The sequence below is a fragment of the Rissa tridactyla genome, chromosome 8 (assembly GCF_028500815.1).
Source record: "Rissa tridactyla isolate bRisTri1 chromosome 8, bRisTri1.patW.cur.20221130, whole genome shotgun sequence".
Classification (NCBI taxonomy): Eukaryota; Metazoa; Chordata; class Aves; order Charadriiformes; family Laridae; genus Rissa; species Rissa tridactyla.
Genome location: NC_071473.1, coordinates 44,277,390 through 44,296,372, shown reverse-complemented (window position 1 = coordinate 44,296,372; position 18,983 = coordinate 44,277,390). Strand labels below are relative to the sequence as shown.

The 18,983-nt window shown below is 56.7% G+C and overlaps 1 protein-coding gene across 4 annotated transcripts in view; it reads right to left on the bottom strand.

Moving 5' to 3' along the window:
• Positions 1-18,983, bottom strand: part of RNF220 (ring finger protein 220) — a 227,573-nt gene that overhangs the window by 83,061 nt on the left and 125,529 nt on the right. For all 4 annotated transcript variants that reach the window (XM_054210879.1, XM_054210880.1, XM_054210877.1 and 1 more), the window contains one exon: positions 6,278-6,407. In XM_054210879.1, the coding sequence (XP_054066854.1) occupies positions 6,278-6,407 (130 nt within the window). The remainder of the gene's footprint in view (positions 1-6,277; positions 6,408-18,983) is intronic.

Sequence of the window (18,983 nt, the reverse complement as noted above, 5' to 3'; positions counted from 1 at the left end):
CATGTATTTCAATGGAGCTTTGGAAAAAAGCCCTTCTCACTCAAAACCGTCTCTCATCTCACTCATCCAGAGGCTGCGGGACCTGCAGTATTCGCTGCACGAGAAGTCTGGGGAAGTACCTGGCTGTCAAGTTAAAGTCCCCAGGCATAAATCGAGGAGACCTGAGGTGAGAGCCATGACCCTGATGTGACACCTGACAACAGAGCTAATTCGGGTTTTACACACTCTATTTATCCTGCTGGGCCTGCCAGCGCGGCCGCTTGCCCTTCCCAGAGCAGCCACCCGCGCCGGCCCCGGGAAGGTCTCGTCCAAGGGCCCTTTGGGACAACCACAGCGCGCAGCAGATCCCGCTGAAATGAAGCACACCCTCGCCTGGGGCAGTGCGAGGAGCAGCCGTATTTAAACACAGGGTTCCCTGAGCAGGAGAGGGGTCAGAGCCACGTCTCATAACTTGCTCTGGGTCCTTATCCTGACCAGGAATAGCAGAGAAGGCCCCTGTCATTTGGGTGTGCAGAGACCACAGGGGTAGTGTGCTTCTCTCCTTGTCCACCAGCCGGAGTGTCCGATGCAGACCCTGGGACATTAGCACAGGATGACTTCAATACGAAAGAACATCAAACACTGGTGAAGCAGCCTGTGAAAGGATGTGAAATCCAGGATGCCTCTCCAGATTCCTGGAGGCATCTCTCAAGGGCAGTGACCCTGCCTGGAGTGACCAGACCATCTCCTAAGGTCCCACAGCCTCCATGGTTTAGCTATATTGCCAGATTCCTCCCTATTCCTTATCCCACTGGACCTGGAGGTGTCTCTGTCCCCCCAGAACTACTGCTGTGCCTCTCTGCATAAAGAAACCTTGAGCTGAAGCCCCCCCCAGCAGGGTGAGGATGCTCAGTGCAGCGCCAGGAACCGAGGCAGTGCTCTCTGCTTCCACCCCAGCTGCCAAGGGAGGGAGGGTTAAGAACAGTCAGAGGAAAAGAGCACACGTGCAAACAAGGGAGAGGAAGCTTCAGAGGGACGTCGAAGGAAGATTTAAGCCTGGGCAGAGGTGCACTGAGAGCTGCTACAGGAGCTGGAGCACCACAGACCCGTGGTTGGCTCTTTTCCTCTGACATGAATCAAAGCTGGCTCCAAGAGTCAGGCTAGATCCCCCGTCTGGGCATTTCACCTGCTTTGAAGCAGGCCTTCCCACTGGATCTTGCTCTGCCCTGACGCTATTTGGTTCCCTCTTTGCGACAGCATCTTTGAGGTCACCAGAAAACAGCCCACAGCACTTTCCATTTGCACCAAGGTGAGAGACCCCGGTGCCTTCTGTGTTCCGGGAAATGCTTCGTAATCAGAGAATCAGAAGAGAAATTATTCCCAGACACGCCAGAAAGGTCATCAGGGGGAATCAGTAGCTCCTGCGATGCTGGGTGCGCAGGGATGTGTCCCCGAGAGCTGCTAGCCCAGGCTGGGAACAGCCAACAGGTGGGCACGGGCTTTAAAACACAAATATGCTCAGATTAAGCATTCAGTGTGGAGGACAAAAAGGAAGAAAAGTAAAGAAGGGGAGAGTTTGCACAGCCGTGGGGCACTGTGAGAGGAACATCATCCCTGGAGGCACCCGCCGAGCCCAGCCCCAGGATGCCATAGCACAGGTAATATCACAACATGTTATGAGGATACTGCTGGCCACATCTGCTAAGCTTAGAAACCCCTTTAAATAAGGGGAAAGAGCTGAGATAGTCCTGTCTGAGCTCGCACCGTCCTTCAGCTGCAAAAGCAGGAACAGAGTCGGCATCATCCAACTCACTGTTCCACCCTCTGGACCATTCCCCAGCTCTAACGATACACCTCGTCCTTTTGGGGAGGTGAAACCACGGCTCTGAGGCATAGGTTTTGCTGCTGGTAATGCAGGGAAGAATCTGCTAGCTGTCACACAAGGAAATAAAAATGCCCCCTGCCAAATAATTTTTTTTTAAAAAGAGCACTGAATTTTCAAGAACAGAGCATCTAAAAAGGCACATTTCCCAACCTTCAAGTGCTCGACTCAGCAACTGTAATATTTTTAATGTGACTTCCTAAGGTTTTTTAAATGGCCAATAAATGCTTCTTCCCCAAACTCCAGCCAGGGGCTCAGCAAGCGCCACGGACCCATCGGGGACCACCAGCTGAGGCGCTCTCCACAGCTCCTACTGCCTCCTTTCCCCCTCTTTTGTCCTCAAACTCGTCTTCCCTCCCACCCCGAACTCAAACCACAGCCCCAACCCTGCCCCTTCTCCACCCAGCCTCCCCCACCCTCCCCTTGCAGCAGGTTGTCCTCTTTGGTCCCTGCCCGGGGAGCAGCAGGCAGGGTTTAAGGGTCCCCCTGCGCACCGCCACCTCCGCTCACAGTGGTCGCCTGCAGTGACGCAGGCAGCGATGCGCTCGGATGCCCACGGGGGTGCGTGTGTGTGCCTGTCCCGAGGGACACCCAAGGGTGCTACTCACGAAGGCTGTGCCTGGGGTCCACGGGTGACCCTGGGCTGGGGAGATGCGTCTGCAGCCGAAGCACCAGCCGAAGCTCGGAGCTGGGGCCACTGACAGCTCCGGAAAGAGTCTCCCGTTTCAGCGTGCTTTACTGCAAGCCTTTAATACGGGTGAGGTGTAAAACAGGTGAATATAAATGGAGCGGGGATAGGAGACCTGCGCCTGGCGCACAGATAAGCTTCATGCACACAAGGCAGGAATATTCATGGGTTCTGCAGCGACCCGTCTGGCCGGGGCCCAGGGCATTGGCGTACACAGAGGGTGGCTGTTATTATTTCTTATTTTTACCTTGGTGGCACTTCGCTGCTCAGCTGGGGACCGGCACCTTTTGCTCCCCGAGCGGTACACGCAGCACAAGGAGAGCATCCCTTCTGCGCAGCGCCGTGGGCTCTCTGCTGCTTTGTGCTCGCGCTCCGCGAAGGTGAGCTGCTAGGTAATTTCTCTTTGGAGGAGGAATACCAACAGTCTTGGCCGGCAAGAGTTAAACGCCATAAAACCAAGGCTTGTAGTTTTGTTTTCTTTCAATTTATCCCCTTCACTTAAAGAGGGGAGGAAAAAAAAGAAAGGAGGGGGAGAAAAAAGAAAGCCAGGTGACATATTCTAAGAGGGAGCACCGAAAACGTGTTAAGCACTTCAAAATCTCATATATTCAATCGGCCTCTGGCAAGACATCTGCCTAATGTTAGCGCTTAAATATCCTTTTCCATTTTACATGCATTCAAGTCTCATTTGAGCGAAATGAAACGGTATTATTAAAGGGAGATTTTGCACAAATGGCCTGAATTTGACATGTCAAGTTCAATGAGGCTGTTACATATGTAACACCGAGAAGGGCTCGGAGGCTGCCGGCTCTTGAAACAGCGCCAGTGGCTCAGAAATGAAATTTGCATTCAGAGAGCCTTGCCTCGGCACAGGGAGCTGCGCACGGGGCTTGGCCGGACCCACGCTGGGTGGAGGAGCCGTGGGGCGAGCACGAGTAGGTCTCTGCCTGTGCTTTGGGGGACTGGACACGCCAAGGAGGCAGCAGAGCTAGAAACCCTCATTCCCACTCAAGTGCGCTTTCTGAAGGGAAAGCTTGACCCTGCACCAGGGTTGGGTCCTCCTGAGTGATGTTCATCACTGGTCCAATGGCCGGTGTCCATCCCCTGGGCACGCACAGCCCCTTGGCACGGGTGGGTGCTGCCCTGTGCCTCGGCATGGCTCCTCCTGCCTTGGCGCATGATGCTCCGGCTGGGTAGACCTTGAGATGTCCCTACCCCGAGGTGAGGATGGTCACACCAGCACTGCCCGTGGGGAAGAAGGGCTGTCCCTGGGGGATGGCAAGCCCCATCCCCGCCAGCTGAGCAAGGGGTGCACCGGTGTGGGTGGGATGCAACCCCACGCTCCTGGTGAGCTGGGACCATGTGTAGCACCATCCGGCATCATCCCTTCCTCTGCCCTCCTCTGAGCGATGCCGAGCTCCCCGCTCCGGCGATACCCGAAAGCCAACGTGAGTCCTCAACACCTGGCGGAGGCGATGGCAAGGGGCAGCCCCTCCACGTTGCTTCTCCACCAGCCTCTCTCCTCCTCTTGGTCTGTCTCTATGGCAGCATCTCGGCTGGCTGACCCCACCACACAGCCCCAGGGTCACGCTGCCTCGGTGGAGATCCCATCCCGGCACATGGGGAGCCCCGGTGCCGTGCCGGGAGCTGATGCTGCGCCCGCCAAGTCTCTGGTGCTGCAGGCTCGGCGGGCAGGAAGGGGATCTGCCTTCCTAACCCCGAGCGCTGGAAATTTATGATTTTGTTGCAAATCATTAAGGTTTATTAAAACTTAACAGCACAAGCCATGATTGGCTGCATCCTCTTTAAATTAAAAAAAAAAAAAGGCCCTTGGAAAGCAGCCCCCCGGTTCGCTTCTCCCCATCAGACTGATAAGTAACAGCTGCTCAGCCATTTCGGTAACGAGTCGGTATTGGCAGGGAGCGGCCAGGGCTGCCGGTGCCCGTCACGTTTATAGGCCTACATTTTATTTTTATGTTTATTGGGTTATTTGAGATCATTATTAGTTTCTCTCTCCTCTTGTTGATGTGTTCTTGCTCCCGGCTCCTCCAGGCGGGAAAGGTGGGGGAATGGGAGAAGGGGCCACCCGCTGGACCACCGAGCCGCCCCGCCGGAGCCGGGCAGCATGCAGGAATTTGACCCACTCGTGTCCCGCTGCCCACGATAGCTGCCTGTGATTGCCGCCTGCCCTGCCTGCTGCTGCCACCCACCCTGCCTGCTGCTGCCGGCTGGGCCCCGCATCGCTCCCCTGCGGGACTGGGAGAGACCCTCCCCGTGCAGAGCTGCCGTCTTACAGATTAGCCTCCATCGCCCGAATCCATCGACTAGATTGAACGTTATCTATCACGCTACAGAGGGAGTCGTTATTTAATAATTAATAAAGACCTCTGATTCTTCTTCGCCGCCTGCGTGGCCGAGCGGAGCGGGCCAGGGAAACGAGGGCAAGCCAGGGAGAGCTGTCTCCTCTCTAACTGCTGCTGTTATTTAAAGGAATAATGCCATTCTTTTTCATTTGTCAGCTGGCCCACAATGGCCCTTGTCATGCTTTATGATTTAGGGTTTCCTTTCCTTTCCCATTAAACGCCACCTTCCCATCACCGCCTCGCGCCAGCCAGCCTCCGCTCCTGGCTTGCGGTTTCAGTTTCACTCTGATATTGGCCCAACTTCTTTGATGGGCTCCTCCGAGCACTAATTGCTTCTGTTCATTTAAACCTGTTCACTAATTTGCAGTGGCCCTTTATTAAGTTGGATGCGGCCCAAATTACACCATAAATTACGCTCGCAAGGGGACTGGGTGTCGCGGGGGATAAATGGGCTGCCTGTTCCCTGCTTCCCCCCTCCACCCCCACCCCCCTTTTCCTTCTTCATCTTCCCGTGCAATGTGTGAGGGATGCGGGTCTCAGCCTGGGGCTGCGGGTGCCGAATTTGGGAGATCTCAGCCTGGACCCATTTGGGGAGGTCTCTCCTTTCTCGAGCTAAAGCTCCCTCCTTCTCCCATCGTCTGCAACAGCTATCGCCCAGTTGCAGAGGGGACCCAAGGCGGGCAGGGATGGATCCCGCATCCTCCGCACCATGTGCAGCCACGTGCCCCATCCCTGCCCTGGCACACGCACCCCCCCACGCCCCCCCCGACACTGACACACACACTCTCCCTCCTCTCCTACCACCTGGTGACGTAACTTTGCTTCTAGCCGGCTGCTTGATTCTTTTCCTCACCTTTTAATGACCGGGGAATTCATTAATAATTGAAATAAACACGCTCTTTTCCAAGGCTGCCGAGTTTTATTAAGGCAGGGGCAGGGATCTGCCAACCCTTGGCTGCAGCCATTTCCTAAATAACTGCTAGCAGTTAAAATGCAATTATTATTTTCTTTTTTTTTTTTTTTTTTTTTTAAATAGGGGACTTTGCTGTGCTGGGGGAAGCAGACGGGAGCTGAAGGCAGCCGAGGGGCAGCATGAGCCATTGCTGCTCCATCACGGGACATGAGCGACGTGAGAGCAGCTCACCCGAACACACGTTCCCGGGGAAAGGGGTGTTTGTTCCCCCCCGGGAAGCGTTTCTGCCTGGCTTTATCATTGCGGTGAACTCCAGGGAAATGTTTCTGCCCCACTGGCTAGTGCTAAATCTCCCGTATCTGGTAGCTGTGGGTACCACCACCTCCTCTGCCGTCTGCGGGTGCCCCGGCTGGCTAACGGGGGATGCTGGAGGACCCCAGGGAGCTGCTTACCTGATGTTCAGCTGGGTGAGCTTCTCCAGCTCCTGCTCCATGTGCTCCTGCAACTCCCCGGGGCGAAGGAGGACCTGGCAGATGGGGCAGATCGGAGCCTGGCTGTCAAACAAAGTCGCTTTCTTTTTGCCTGTGGGGAGGAAAAGAGGGGAGAAAGCTTTAGCTCTGATGGGCTGCCATCAGCGTCGCCCACGGTCTGACCTGGTCCCCGTCCTAGCTGAGGTCTGATACCGGGGGATTTCTCCTGATATAGCCCCATTTCTCTCACTGTCCCAGGCTCCCTGGGGCAGGGGCTGGCTCTGTTCTGCAGCGGGACAGCAACTGGCCTGAGAGCATCCCAGCCCGGCCGTGGTCCCTCCAGTCTTACAGGGAGAGCAGCAACAGCCACGTTCCCTGGAAGTGTTCAAGGCCAGGCTGGACGGGGCTTTGAGCAGCCTGGTCTAGTGGGAGGTGTCCCTGCCCAGGGCAGGGGGGTTGGAACTGGATGATCTTTAAGGTCCCTTCCAACCCGCACCATTCTGTCATTCTATGATTCTATGATTTTGGGAGTGACCCTGTGCAACCCCAGCTTCCCCAGGTTTCAGGGCAGGTGATGTGGCTTGGGGCAGATGGATGATGCAGCACTACCCACTGTTCCTATTAACTAATAACAGTAAATTAAGAAGAGCCGTTTTCATCCTCCTCGGCACTGCCAAAGTCAGGTGGGTCAGGATCACCCCCCCGCTGCCGAAAGGGCAGAGCGATTCTCCATGGTGGGGAGGCAGAGGAGACTCCACGGCGCTGGGCTGCGGATGGCAGGGAGCAGCTGGGATGCTGGGATGCTGGGATGCTCGGCATGGCTGAGCTCTCCCCATTCCAGCCTGGGATGGGGCTCGTTGCCCTCCCCACACCACCAGCAGCTCCGGACCCCGCAGCCACCCTCACCCCGCATCCTCTGGGGATGCATCATCCCTGGGTGAGATCTGGGGGTGCCTGCGGACCCCGATCTGGAGCTAGGCTGAGCTCCGGGGCTGCCCTGGAAGCGGGAGGCTGCCTCACACCCCCCTCACCCCAAATCCTCCCCGCCGCTTCCCTGCCCGGCCACATCTCCCTGGTTCACTCCCTGCTCCTAAGCCAATTTCCTCCAGCTCGGAAACTTTATTGCCCCCTCTGTAAGGAATATACAGCGTCTATTTAACATAAAATAAAACTCTAAAGCAAACAATGAAGTTTCAATAAAACAGAGAAGCCCGCGGGTCTCCAGGCCCCCCTCTCCCAGCTGTATTAGCAGCTCTGCTCATGAGAGGGCGTGCGGAGCCCGGCTCAGATGGCTCCGGTGGGGAGAAACATGCTTTATAGCCGCCTGTTGTCATCTAACGCGAACCCTCCTGCTGGATTATTTATTTATGTATTAGACATGGATCAAATTGGTTAAATCCGAGTGAGAGGCAGTAATGCACAATAAAGCAGCCGGCGCTGGATACGAGGGGGCCGCGTGCACCGTGGCCTTCCAATCAGGAGCCAAAAGGTGCCATTTTATGGCTCCTAACGATGGCAGAGCCCAGTTAAATGAATCCCCATTAAAGGAATAGACCTTCTCAAAGTATAAAACATCCGTGTGAGCGGCTTTACTGGGTCCCTGCTGCTCACTGTATAACCGCCGGGCGCAGGCATTTAACGAGAGGAAGGGTCTGAAATAAGTTCGAGAGTCACCTTGGCTCATCCTTGCCTCCCAGCAGGACACAGCATATGTGCCTGGAGGGACATTGCCTGTCCTTTCCTTCATCGTCCCTATAGGAGGCAGGAGAAACTGAGGCACGAGGGACAAGGTGGAGCAGGCCAGTGCTATGGGGCATCCCCTGCCTCCTCAGCTTCTCCAGCCACTGGGAACTCTCCCATTTGCAGAACCGGGAGGAAAACCCATCCAGTCTCTCCTCCAGATCTGAGCTGCTCCCAACGGCTCCTGGGCAGAGCCCCAGCAGATCCCAGCCACCTCGGCTCCTCATCCTCACCGCCCTTCTGCTGGGGAGGACACAACGTGCAGCCCCATCCAACTGGGACCATCTTCCTCTCTCCTCCTTCCCTTGTGTTTAAATAATGCCCAGAACCCAACCCAAACCCAAACAACCAGCTCCTGCTGACCCTTGCGGGAAAGGTCGGCATTTCAGTAATTCCACCTTCCTCTTGGAGTTTTTCCACTTTTGTGTAGCGGGGGCCCAAAATAGCCCAGGAGCGTCCCCGACCACCTGCTATTTATAACCCCAACTTCGCAGCAAAACAATGGAGCCGTCTGAGTCTCCCTCCCAAAATAAACAGGCAGCCTTTGAGCGGACGGGAAATCCTGCTGGATCCCCGCTGTGGGGTGTGCAGATGGACGGGTAAACAGCCTGCCCTCCGCCCTACCGCGCCGCATCCCGGCTCCCAGCCCAGGCCACCACCGTGGGGCCCGTGAGTCCCCCCGCCTGCCACCCACAGCTTGGGCTGGTGGGGCAGGGATGCTCTGGGCAGCACCGGAGGGTGAACCAGAGGTTGAGCATCCCCGGGTCTCTGCTCTCCGAGGAGCCCAGGGGTGTGTGTTTGTTGGTGGAGGTGGTGGAGTGTCCTGGACCACAGCGCTGGGATGGGCAGCCTTGGACCAGGAGGTGCAGCTGGGGTCCCTCCTGGGGACCATCTCTATTGCACCAGGCTGGTGGCTTTTTTAATCTCCTGCACGCCCAGGTCCTTTCTCCCTGCTTGGTTCTTCAGGGCTCTTCCATGGGGTGCATGTCCCTCAGCAGACGTGACTTTGGATTTCAATGGTTGGGGCAACCGTCAGGGACCTCAGGCCGTGGGAAGGAACCTTGCTGCTTTCCATGGCCACTCCCAACCCCAGCCCAGGCCAGCAGGAGAAATGAGCAGCACCCACCAGCTACAATGACAATATGGTCACGAATTTGTGCCTAGGAAGGACGTGACAGCTGTCACCCTGCATCCCTGTGACAGCCGGGGAAGATCCCCTTGCCTCAGTAAGTGCGGAAGGTGGGTGCTTGCACTGAAGCAAGGGCTTCCAGAGGGGCAGGAGAACAGGGACCCGGACACACAGCCAAGTCCCTGACGTAGAGATTGCAAAGCAGGAGACAGAAGGAGCCCCGGCTCCTGCCCCAAGGGGCTGACAACTGCGCTTTTGCAGGAGCAGGGCTAAGCGCGAGTGACAGGCAGAAGGGAGGGATCATCTCCCGTGCCAGCAGGACACCTACGCAAGCCTCCCCAGGTCTGCGAGACCCGCTGCGTGCCCGCTGTGCCACAGAAGCTGCCGGCGGGATGCGTCTCCCCAAATCAGCAGCATCCGCATCCGCAGCGAGCCCCCGAGCCCGCCACACGCCCACACGGCGGTGTGTCACCCCGGGCAGCGGCACCCAGCTCCCTGGCGTGGGATGCTGCGCTGTGGAGAGGGAGAGGACAGGCATCACGAGTCCCTGGCTTTTGGTTGTGGATGCAAAGGTGGAGGGAGATACGTACATCCCGCCCCTCCTGTCCGGACCAGGAACATCCTGGTACCCATGAAAAAGCAAAGCATGCTGCACTGTGTGTGCAGCTGGACCGTAGATGCTTACCCGGCTCGAGGGAGCAGAGGGCACTGATTTGCCCAGGACAAAACGATGGGTCCGTATCCCCAAGCGGGGAAATCGCTGCCCCAGCAGTGATTGCTCCCTGATCTTCCCTCCCTGCCCTGTGCCAAACCCGCTCCTGGGAGACCCTGAATGGCTCTTTTCAGGCTTTTGTTTTTTGGCAGCTGTGTTTTTGTTTTCTTTGCCCCTCTCTCTCCCCTTCGCTCTCTGGTTACTCAGTAGGCTCAGCTCCAGTGTTTACCCTCCTCGGCTCTGCCGTGCTTCCCCCGCTGCTGACCCCCCGCTCGCCGGTGCCAGAGAGATGAAAAGGCAGAGCCTTGGTGCTCCCGCTGTTTGCACGGTCTCCTGGGCTCCGCGGAAATGTTTAACTCCAAGTGTTGAAACCGAATATTTCCTGCTCTGAAAGCAGAGGGCTCGATGCGCAGACGCACCCCTGCGTGGAGGAATTTGTCCACGGGCTCCGTCGGAGGGCGTCTGCGCATGGAGGCCATCCCAGGCGGGGACCTAACCGAACCCTCCTGACCCCGCTGGGAATCGAGGGACAGATCCTGACCTCAGTTACACCAATACTGATCCAACATAATTCCCCTGAGTCCGCTGAGTCTGGCGTGATTCACCACAAAGTGACTGCTAATGGGACCCGAGCTTCATGCTGGGAGCTGGGCTCAGGTACCGGGGATGCACGTGCGGCACCGAATAGGTGTGAAGGCGTGAAGTCACCCCGGCTCCCACCCTGCGTCTGTGCCCTGGGACGGAGGGCTGACAGCATCACGAGGCATTTGCCGGCCAAGCCCCGGAAAGGGAGAGCCTTTCCCTCACAAGCAGAATGGGAAGTGCTGTTTTGGAGGGTATTTAAGTGGGGAAAAAGGGACCCGGCTCGCCAACAGCCACGACAGCATGTGATGCATACGGTCCCTCGTCACTACGCAGCACGGAGTAGACGGTGCTCCCAAGTCATTTTGAATGAGCAAAGTTTACAAGGCGTAAGGGCTCACCTCTGCCCAGGAGCTCAGCGTGTTGCCAAATGAATGGAATAAATTGTTTATAATTCAATCGCTCAGCTCTGCTGTCGCACAGCCAGGTGTCTCCCAGGGACTGCCACCGCGGGTGGCGCGGGCGGTGGCGGTGGGTAGGGGACACTGGTGGGAGCACGTTCCCTGCCGGGAATGCGCTCGCTCCTTCCTAACAGCCCTTCTCTGGGCAGACCCCAGGGCATCTGGCGTGGGGCGTCTTCTCCCCACACTGTCCTTCCTTGCGGACATCTGAAACTCGTCCCCAGGAGGACCAGCTCTCCTCTCCCAACTCCTGATTTCTCCTATGTCAAACTGTTTTCCACTTGTCTGAGTAACAAACCCCCCCCTCCTCCGAGATGCCTCCCTCCATCTCTCCCTCCTATTTCCTCTCTCTCCCTCTTAAACACTCCATCATTTAAACCCAATCAAAGCCAGTTGATCTGAAACTCTTCTGAATAGAAATGACCCCATGCTGGGGCCCTGCGGCCCCGTGCGCCGCTTCGGGGGCCGCGCTGAAACCAGGTGGGTGGTAATGGAAGTGCTGACACAGGCTCCTTGACAGCATCGCCACTGCCAGCGCCTGTAATAATCCCTCCCGGCTCTCCCGCAACTTGGTTTCCGCGGCGATTATTTTCCATTCGATGATGGGCTTGCTGTTATTTGTGTACTGATAGCAGATATCTCGTGTGACAAGCCTCCTTTCCTTCCAGCTCAAAAAACAATAATTCAAAGAAAGCCCTATATTAGCTTGGAAATAGCCAAACGCTCGCTCTTCTCCCAGCGAGCCCGTGCCGCAGCCGATGAGGCTCGCAGAGCCCTGACAGTAAGTGGCAGCCAAGGGGCTGCGCCGTGGCCAGGGGAGGATGACAACGGCGGGACAAGGAAGGCGGAGATGGTTCACGTGTCAGTGCAGAGCACCCCAGAATAACAGCAGAGGCAAAAAGTATTTGGTAATAAAGTGAGGGCGCCTGAACAACGTTGTTCATCGCTCTCCCATCTCTGTGTTAGTTACTGGTACGCTCCCAGTGCCATCCCCATGGGGCTGCATCCTGCCTGCCCGGCGCCGCCTCGGATCCTGCTGGTTTTGACTGGGGCCAAAAGGTACGTGGTCCCTAAAAACCTGCACAGGGGGTTGGCTCGAGGTCAGGGAATGTCCTGCTCCTTCCAGCAGGCCCTTCCCCTCCCTCAGGCTCTTGCCCGGCTGTGAGGGATGTAGACCTCAGCCACGCGGGGTGCAGACCTCTGCTGTGTGGGATGCAGATCTCAGCTTGCTGCTCGGGACTGGGTGCCCTGGATCCGTCCCCCCCCCGCACTGTCTGTGCACAGGGCGGTGGAGAGACAGGCGCCGGGGACGGCAATGAGGTGACTCCAGGTTCGGATGCTGCGTCTTGGTTCAGCATCTGGCCGTAACCGCATCCACAGCACTAACTCTGCAAACACCCCACAGAGCAGCGAGCGCATCCAGACCACCGAGGAATCACCCTGCATTTTGGAGGTCTGTGCATGCAGAAGGGAGCAGGGGTCTGGAAAAGTGATTTTTCATGTAAGAAAAGGGCTTTTGAGGAGTCACCACTTCTCCACCCCTGCATCACAGCGCAAAGCTGCCGCAGGGCACTGGCAGAAGCTGGACTCGGACTGTGCTGGACACGACATGGGGCCACTCCTGCCACGAACCCAACAGAGACAGCGCAGGGGTGGCTGACAGCCGGTTCTATACAGCTGGGGTACGAGAGGCACAGGCAGATCAAGGGACCTCTACAACCTCACGACCAACCTAGAGCGCAGCAAAGAGCTGAACTCAGCCCCCTGCATCCCCACCAAGGGCCCGATCCCCAGCACTGCTCCCTGGGAGGGTGTCTGGGCTGCCAAGCAGCTTAGCAAATATACCTGCTTCTCATGAGGCTAAAAACTACAGAGGGATCCGAGGCAGAAAATCTTGCTAAAATATTGATTTCCTTCCAAAGAAAATAGTTGCTCTTGTAACTCTGCCTCCAGGCAAGCTAGATACTGGAGAGGACTGGTGTAAACTGGCACAGTGCTGCTGCCAAATGCCAGCTGGGGATCCACTCCTAGGTGATCCCATGGGTTGCTCAGTAAAAATACGTGTTCAAGCAGCACCCTGGGCTCTTCAAAAGCTGTTACGCATCCCGTTGGATCCGGCACCACGTTTCTTGTGGGAGCTGGCAACCCAGGAGTGGGGAAAGGAGAGGAGCCTCTCCGAGCATCCGACCCCACCGCTCGCGATCCCGGCCCCGACTCTCCATCTGCGGAGATCACGGCTGCCCGGCGCGGGGCAGAGGAAGATGGATTGAGCTGGGCAATAATTTAAGAAACTGAGTGAGTCTGTACATCCAATCACTTTACAAATCAGGGGAAAAGGAGAGAGGAGGAAAGGCGGCGGGGGGGGGGAGAAGTGAAAAGGCCGCGCAGGGAAATGCATCACAATTACTGTCTCGGCTCTAATGAGGAGCCTGTCATGAGGCTGTCATCCTGCGGAAAGCCACCTACTCAGAAAGATTCAATAAAAAAGTAGCAGAGAGATAAAAAAGAGATATATTTCAGCCCTTGCTAATATTCTTTTCATTTGTCCCAGCACAAAATAAGATACTGCACTTAACCGGCTCGGTTAAAATGAAAAGGGGGGGGGCGGGAAGGGAGCAGCATTGATCAATACCACTAAAAGCCGGGAGACACGGTGATGGAGTGCAATTTTTTTGTCTGTGCTGAAGCATAGCAGAGGCCCGGGCGGGGTAATTTATGATTCGCACGCATGCCGGCTAACTAGAGGCTGACAAGACAATGAATCCTCGATGAGAGGGACGCGGGCCGCCGGGAGAGCTGGAAAGGGAGAGTGTGACAGGGACCTGGAAGGGAGAGGGGAAGAGGAGGGCTGGGACGGGCTGTGGCCCCGTCTCCCCACGGCACTGCTCCTGGGCTCAACGCGGAGCAGAAACGCCTCCCCTGGCTTCACAAGAGAAAAATAGAGGAACGCCGAGAGCAAGCCAAGGGGCTGCACTGCCTCCATCCCTGCCCTCCTCCCTCGTGGCTCCTGGCCGGGCAGGCTGCCTGTGCCGGCTTTCCCCGAGGAAGCACATCAGTGCCCGGCCACAGCCCGTGGTGGGTTGGAGATGGACCAAGGTGGGACAAGCGGGGACGGGGAACAGAGACAGATGATCCCTTCTCCACTCCAGCTTCTCTGATGGGTATGAGTCTGGGCAAGCTCTTCCTGCTGCCACCCATCCTCTGCCTTGGCAGCGGAACTGGAGCCTCCTCCAACCCACTGTCTTATCTCCAAAGCACAGAAGTCCTGGGAAACAGCTGGGTCTCCCCGGCATTAGTGGGGTCCCCAGCTTCAGCAAACATGGCACAGCAGAAACGCTCTTGGGGCATCCCACAGCTCTGTCCCTCCAGCCTGGGGGACCTCCTGGAGCATGATGCACCTCTTTCCCCCCACATCCTTGAGCCGCCCTCCATCCCCACAGGTCTTGTCACGCCGTACAGCCAAGACTGGGCAGGCTGTGGACAAACCACCACCCGGAGACAGTGGGACCCAGGGACCATGCATGCAATCCTGCAAAGGCTGTGGCCTACAGCCAGTCCTTCCACAGCAGGGCTCGTGAAATGAGGCGTGGGACCCAGCGCACTCCCCTGCAGGCAGCCAGGCGGGCAGGAGACCCCACGGCTGGACCTAGTGCAGGGGATGTCTCTGCTTCCTCACCATCCCTCCTTCTCTTCCTCGGCCACCCGGCACGCCTGGGTTGTGCACCCAGGGGTGGCAGCTGGGCACACCGACAGGCCTGGCCTCTGGCCCTGTTTGCTGTTGCAAGGGTCACTTTTTGTCCCTTGCTGAACCAGTTCCCCCAGGCCGGGGTTCCTGCTGGCGCGGTGGGAGAGGGTGAGAGGAAGAGCTGCGTAGCTGCGTCGCCAACGCGTGCCTTGACTATCCATGCTCTGCATCGGTTCTTGGGATGGAAAGACCTGGAGCAAAATACCTTCTTTAGCTGCCAAAAAATAACGGCAGTGGGAACTAGAGAAGGTGGGAGTTTTACAGTAACATCCCTGCGTCTGGCTGGGAGCCCGTAAGAAAGCTGGGGTCCGATGTCCCAGGCACATTTTGGGTCCGTGCCATGCCCTGATTGCTTCATCCACACCAGAAACTGGGATACAGCCGTGAGTGGGAGTGACAGCCCTGCACAGGGGCTGGGGGAGCACTGGAGGGGCTTCTCCCTCCCAGCCTTATCCCACCGCCGCGCATCCCGGCTCCCTGTGAAACCCGCAGGACCAACCTGCACCAGGCTTCAGCTGCTCACACACACCATCATCCTGCTCGAAGCATCTGTCCGCATCCCGAGAGACAGGATCAGCCTGGAAATGGGTCCCTGCCCTCACCGTTGGCAGGGAAACAAGAGCCTGGGGACCACCCCATTGCCAGCGGGTGGGGGGCTCGCTGTGGGTCCCCCCGCAGCCCAGCAAGGCACCACAAGAGAGGCTCCAGCCCCATCCTGTCCCCGCAGCAGACACTCACAGCCAGCCACGCGTCTCCATGCCCTTGACTTGGAGGGCAGCCTGTTAAGTTGGTGATATACTGAGCCATCTATAATTCGAAGGGGTGATGGGGTAGAGCCTTTCCCTGCCTCCCACCCACTCCCTCCCCCCACTTCCCGGCTCCTCTCCTCTCCTCCCTCGGGGGTGTGTGGGGCACATATCGAAAACACAGATATTGAACTGTCAAAACTATTTCCTACAAGAAAATAGATTCATCAGCTTGCAGCACGCAGGGTCATTGCCACATTTTCCCCTCGCGCCAGCACCTGCACATGCCGGCGCATACCCAATGCCTCTTCGCAGCACCGGCACTTTAGCTTGTAGCTCAGGGCCCTTAAGTGACTTTGAGAAATGGATAATCGATTATAATTCCACGGGCCTCTCTGCAGATTTATCCGGAGAATGTATAAAAGCCAGGGTTTGGGAGAAGCGGGTCCTTCTGGCCAACACGTCGATTGCCTGCGCTCTCTGTGCCCGGCTCGGAAAATCGCATCCCGAGCACGACTCTGTTTAATCCATCAGTACACAATCAATGCACTCTGTAATCAACTCTTGATCACTTAATTTTACACATGTTGGCTGAATCCCTTTGTTTAATCACTAGATCAGGCCGCCGTGTTGCACTGCCCCCTCCCTGCTTAACCCTCCCTGACCCTCGTTCCCCTCCCCGCTCCCCACCAGCACCACCAAACGCAGCCCGGAGCCTTCATTTCACCTTGAGGAAGAGCTCCCGTGAATTTAGAGAGCCGTGAGATGTCAAAGGAAGGGCAGAAAGGAAAACAGAAGGAGAGGGAAAAAATAATGCCAGGGAGAAAGAAAATATTTTCCCTTCTGTGTCTTGCTAGAGCTCGTCCCGGCCATTTCCACCCATAGAACAGAAATATCTGCTGGGATTTAAAAGGGGGCTGGATGCTGGGATACGCACGCCGAAGGCCTGCAGCACCCCAGGGAGACATCGTGGTGTCACAGAGACGCACCGGCACACGATGGGCACCCATCACGCAGCTCCCCCGACTGCATCTCGCCTCTCCAGCATCCTCCCCACCCCATTATTATTTTGACTGTTTTAGCAGCCGAGGCCATTACGAGCATCGGTTCTTGATCTTTCCCTCCCAGAGGCATCCTTGGGAACGTTGCTCCCATCTCGCCGGGGTTCATCTTCCTTTTTATGGCAAGAGCACGACCCCCGGGTTGCGAATGCATGTAAACGCGGCTATTTGGCATTTTTAGCGTGATTTGTGTCGCTAGCCTGACGCCACCTCACCCTTCACACGCGCTCCACCGGCGTGCCAGGGTCAGCGTCCGGGGGATGCTCATAGGTGGAGATGGCTGACTGCCCGACATTGAAATGTGCTGGGATTTTACATGCATGCGCCTCATCCTGCTGTCGAATAACCCTTTCCAAGAAGAGTTTGCGGCATTTTAACTGTGTGCTGAGAACCTGAAGGCTCAGAGATAAGGGAACCACGTACTTCCAATCCAAACATGGACCGTTTTGACCGGCCATATAGGTCACGCAGCCCGTTCCTCCTACCCGAGCAGCGCAGTGGTAATTCATAACCCGGTTAAATCTTCCTTTTTAAAGAGGCCTTGATGCCGCCTCTAATTTGGCACGTGGAGAAACCGCTGCTCATGCTTGCAAGAATAAACGATGGGATATGCTTGAACAAGAGGGATCTGGAAGCGCAATTGCCAGGGGAGCGTGCAAATGTTAGCTTTGCACAGGAAACTCGCACAAAACTGCGTGTTGACACCAAGAGGCCAGTTGTAGGACAAAGCAGGCGCGGATGTTTAAAGAGAATTCCAGTTGCTATCCTATAGCAAATAGTCTTCAAAGAGCCCCTGGAGCTCTCGGCTTCTCAGCATGGAAAGAGGAGCTTGTACAAGATGAAACGCAAATAAATAGTTTACCATAGAAGAGATATCCAAGGCAAAGAGTGAGATGCAAGTTTTAGATCTCACATTAGCCAGCTGGGGTTTTATTGGTCCCCAAGTAAAAGCTGTAAATAAAATACAAACCCAACCTGCATATTGTCAAACTGCATTTAAAAAAAACCAAAACAACCCACAACTTAATCGTGCTCAAGAGCACCGAGGGGCGAGCTGGTGCACGGTGCCTCACAAGGCAGCCCGCAGAGCTGTTAGTGAAGTGCAAATCCAAGAGCTGGACAAGTGGAGCCTTTTACCTTGGGATCCGCTGACAGGCACGGATCACACCAGCTTTGCTAATGTAGCTCATTCCTGCCCCAGAAACTCTTGGTAAGGGGTTAGTACGAACAGAGAGCGCAGAAAGCTCTGTCCTCTGCTCACACTGACATGAGTGCCATGGGGGAACGGTGGGTGGTGGGTGGGATGCTGAGACCCCACCTCCTTGTTTCCAGGCTCCCGCCTGGCCATAGGGAGCAAAGGTGACGCTGCACTTCAGGGAGGCACAGCCCAGGTGACAGGGACAGCAGCTCCAGCCAGAATTAGCCAGCAGGGAACAGGCGAGCGATCAGAGCATCTCCTCCTCCTGTCCTGACTGCTGAGGGCTCCCAGGGGCTCCTGTGCCAGCCTCTGCAGTGCTCCTGGGGAGCTCCACAGCAAGGACAGGTCTTCCCTCCACGTCAGGCTCTCATCCCTCCTGTGCAGAGCTTCGCTGCTCTTTCCATCCTCTTTTCCTTCCCACTGCATTCATTCTTTAAACCTTGATATACGCTGATACGTTGACAACATCAGAACTAGCCCACCTGGCTCAGTTTAAGGAACCGCTCTTTCCAGCAGATCCACGCTTGGGATCTGGCCTGGGCTCCACCTGACCACAGTCTGCAGGGCTTTTTCCCTGGGGTCTGCACTTGTTCAAGGCGGTCCGACTTCCACAGGAACAGGCAAAGCCAGACCAGGTCACTCTGTCCCCACAGTCCCTGGCAAGGAGATCAAAGTCTTACCCTGCTGGGGTGTGCCACCAAACCAGAAAAGGCACACCTTGCTTTGGCCAGGGGTGACGCTGGGCTGTACAGCAGTCGCTCTTCAGCCAGCCCCTTCTGCCCATCCCTACTCCTCTTCCTCGTCCCCCGGCACACCACGCACTGTTTGGGTTGGGGTCCTGCCGTGCAGGAGCAGGGCAGGACGAAACCTCGCAGGTACATCCAGGGGACCAGGCAGCATCTCTCCCACCAGCCCTGCTGGGGAGGGCGTTGCACCAGCCAAGCTGCCCCCACGCCCCATGGAGCTGACCCTCCCCATGGCCAGGCAAACCCCACAGGGATTTATTTGCTGCCTCCAGACCCCTCTCACAGGCATGTCACAGGCAATGAGGGACAATGCCCTGTCCGGGAGAGCTCAGTGGAGCGCTCAGGAGGGGAACCCAGGCAGAGACGGGACATTCCTGGGTTGGGAGAAGAAGATAGCGGCAAAGCTGGGGAGGGGTTTACAAATCCTGGCCCAGCATCAGCAAACCCGCTAGGACAAGCAGGAAAGACCTCACCGCAAGCCACCGCAGAGGAGACTGAGCACAGGGCCGGAGGGGAGCCCCCCCGGCTGTCCCCCACATGCCAACACAGGCGATGACAGTGTCACATC